Source organism: Sesamum indicum, linkage group LG4, assembly GCF_000512975.1.
Source record: "Sesamum indicum cultivar Zhongzhi No. 13 linkage group LG4, S_indicum_v1.0, whole genome shotgun sequence".
NCBI lineage: Eukaryota > Viridiplantae > Streptophyta > Magnoliopsida > Lamiales > Pedaliaceae > Sesamum > Sesamum indicum.
The window spans coordinates 5,005,164-5,008,580 of record NC_026148.1 but is presented as its reverse complement, the minus strand read 5'-3'; the positions used below and the strand labels follow the sequence as shown (position 1 = coordinate 5,008,580).

General features: G+C 37.3%; 1 protein-coding gene across 1 annotated transcript; it reads right to left on the bottom strand.

Moving 5' to 3' along the window:
* Positions 307–2,858, bottom strand: LOC105160035 (PLASMODESMATA CALLOSE-BINDING PROTEIN 3). The gene is made up of 4 exons (XM_011077298.2): positions 2,683–2,858; positions 2,101–2,340; positions 1,904–1,943; positions 307–909 (listed from the first exon to the last, which is right to left on the bottom strand). The coding sequence occupies exons 1-4, from the start codon at positions 2,735–2,737 to the stop codon at positions 588–590; spliced, it is 657 nt and encodes a 218-aa protein (XP_011075600.1). The 5' UTR covers positions 2,738–2,858; the 3' UTR covers positions 307–587.

Sequence of the window (3,417 nt, the reverse complement as noted above, 5' to 3'; positions counted from 1 at the left end):
TCGTTAGGTCAATTGGCATTTGAACCAATGGAATAAATTAGACAAACATCCCCACAATTAAATCTAATTATACAAATTCCATCATCAAAAGTAATACCATCAACTGTAGAGACATAAATTTTAGTTGCCAGAAAATATTAATATAAATTACAATTACAACTTTAGAAAATGTGAGATGAAATATATTTTGTATAATTAAGCCTAACTTCAAAAGAATGCGTCAGCAATTTATTTCGTATTGATGCAAACTGGACCAGTTGAAAAGAATCAAACTGGATGTCCAGACACAACAGAAACACACATGAGTATTGAGAACCTGCAGTAATAATATAACACTAAGTAACAACGAACATAAGCATTAGGGTTCAAAATCTCATTGAAATCTGGGAAAAAGAAACATTATAAAATAAAGTAAAATTTCACTGCTCTGCCTTCCTACCTAGATGTACACAGCAAGAAAGACTAAAGAAAAGGGAATAGAATCAGCCAAACATTTCCACTCAAAAGGGAATCAAATTCCCCTGCTCTTTTTCCCCACTGGAGGAGTTGTGTCCAGATGAAAGTAAGAATCACCCTTTAGCCTCCCCTCAGATTCTTGGCCACATCAAACCGGAAATCAGAAGAGTTACAGAGACCGAAACAAGCGTACAAGTGCCGCTTTGAGATAGTAGTTTCGTGCCAGCGCTGCCGTCCGTGTTGCTGAATCCACTTCCTGTTGGTCCAAGGCCGAAACCTGGAGTCATGGTTGAGCCCGGAACAGTGCCCGGGTTGGTGTTGCCGACTGGCACAGTTCCTGGGCTGGTACCCCCGACCGGTACGGTGCCTGGAGTGGTGGTGCCACCCGTGGTTGGAGTGGTTGGAGTTCCTCCGGTGGTCGGGGTGGTCGATGGGGTCGTGCTGCCTCCGATGCTACACAAGATTTTAATAAAATCAAGATTGATTTACAAGTCTTACACAACAGGAATATGATGATAAAATTAGGAATAATTATATTTACACCCCCTGACCTATAGTCTATTTACACAAACCACCCGTTTTTGGATAATTATAAAAACTAACCCTGACAGCCAAAGAATAGGGGAAGTTAGTGTAATGCTGTTAACATTTTTAGAGGGTGTGTATGTAGATTTTCAAAAAAGTAAGGGGTAGCTTGTGTAAGTGATAATGATATTTTGATAGGTGTATATAAAATTATCTAAAAGATAGGAGTGATTTGTGTAAACAAGCCATAGATCAAGGGGTGCAAATATAATTATCCCTAAAAATTACAGCCGAGCCGAACCTAAGTTCAATTAAAAAATGCATGAACAAAGGCATAATCAGAGATGGACTAAGGTTGTGTAGTTTGGCACCAAGACAAACAGACATAAATACTTAAGCATCAGCATCATGACAGCTCACATGATTACATTTGCGTTTTTCGGCCAAACCTGAACCAAATACATTAATTATGAACTTAGAAGAGCAGGTAGGAATCTACCATTCCCTTTCAACTCTGCAAGAATGACAACATTTTTAACTTGAAACTAACAAAAAAAATCATCTGACATCTCCTCGTACCAACAACAGCAATTAATTTTCTAATACCTACCAAGAATCTGAACAAACTGCATGTTTTCAGCCACAGCAATTGTAAATGAGAGTAGTTCAACCACAAACTATAAACTTCTACAGGGGAACGTCGAAACACCTTAAAAAAACCACTGTCTTCCTCTTCTATTGTTGCTGGTAAGGAAGATTCAATTTCCCAATCAAGAAAACAGCCTAATAACTTCATAAAACAATTCAACATCTTAAAACTGAGTAAATATTTAACTTAGATGTTCATGCTGATTTGCAAGCCTAATTATGAAAAGCCATCCAAAATTTCTCCTTTCCAAGGCAAAAGAACACATGAACAAACCTGGGACTGGATTGATACACACATCCACCACCACCTGAACCTGTGAATCATCAAAAAGGACAACAAAGAGGAACAGAGGTTAGCATCTGGAGATAAATGTTTTTTGGTGAATTTGGGGAGGTTTTATTTTTTTTCTTACAGAAAGAAAGAGAGAGAGAGAGAGAGAGAGAGAGAGAGAGAGAGAGAGGGAGAGTTACTAGGAGGATTAGGTGTAACTGTGGCAGTGCCCTGAAAGTCACAGCTTCCAGGGATCTGGCCCTTCCTCTGGTAGTAACTATTAACAGCATAATTGCAGTGATCTTTAACAGTGTTTGGGTTAAAACAAGGCCCATTTTGGAGGATTGCTGAACAATCAGCTCCAGCTCCACAGGCATAATCTATGTTCTTCTGAAGAACACTGTCACTCAAAGCGCTATTGCAAACACAATAATTTGCATCTGTAAAATCAAAAAAAAAAAAAGAGGAAATCCAAACAAATCAAATGTCAGAAAACCCATCATGAAACCTCAAACCTTTCTTGAATAGCATGAAAATTGAGTGAAGCCCTTGTGAAAGGGAAAGAAGCAAAAAGATCAAATCTTTTCATAAGCCCTTTTGCCTGCCCTTCAGGAAAGGGAAGAATAGAAGGAGCCCTTCACTTTTATCACTTTCTTTCCCCCCTTTTTCCCCCCTTACAACACATTACATAGTACTAGTAAACTACAAAGGAAGAACACAGGATGAAAACCCACATCAAATTTCAATTTTTCTTTTTAAATAAATAAAGCTATGAACTTTACCTGAATGACCAGCCAAGCCCAAGAACAGAACTAAACCCACTACAAAAACAGCCATAATTATTCAAGAAATCACAAGAAAAAGATGGCTACAACTCTTTCCACTCAAGCTGGTTAGTGAAACCAACACAAACACCAAACAGGAGAGAGAGAGGTGAGAGAGAGAGAGAGATGAGATGTGGGGAGTGGAGATTTCTAGACAGGAAGATGAGAATGACGGTGCCAGGTATATATATACATGTATAGACAGTATTATTATATTATTATAGTTCCTCAAAAGTGTTTTTCGTGTATTGAACATTAGCGAAGCTCAAGAAGCCTTTGTCGTCTATACTGAATGTAGACGTACTGCGGATGTGTATTTATGTGTGTGTGTATGTGTGTGGGATTTTAACATTAACACTACCTATTTGCTACTCTCTTTTTTTTTCTTTTTTCTCTCTCCTCCTTTTGAGACATTGCTGCAGAAAATATCAACTCGAATCTTCTATCCCCATTTTGATTCAATTTGAATGATCTGCAACATTCCTTGCGTTGCATCTGATGTGACAATGTTTTTAGTTTTGAATTCTTGGAATTTGGTGTATGAAATTTAATAATAGATAGGTACAATTACATTATCTTTCCTTAAATTTGATAATTACACATGGATTTTTTTGGTTGAAAAATTACATTTAAAACACTCCTAAAATTTATTTTCGTCTAATAAATAATTTTTTTATTAGTCAAAATTTACTG

Excerpts from the sequence above, each read along its gene's own strand:
- LOC105160035 (XM_011077298.2), bottom strand. The coding sequence starts at position 2,737 with ATGGCTGTTTTTGTAGTGGGTTTAGTTCTGTTCTTGGGCTTGGCTGGT. Across the intron at positions 2,341-2,682 it reads GGGCTTGGCTGGTCATTCAG|ATGCAAATTATTGTGTTTGC; the intron begins GTAAAGTTCATA and ends TTGATTTTACAG. Across the intron at positions 1,944-2,100 it reads AGTTACACCTAATCCTCCTA|GTTCAGGTGGTGGTGGATGT; the intron begins GTAACTCTCCCT and ends GATGATTCACAG.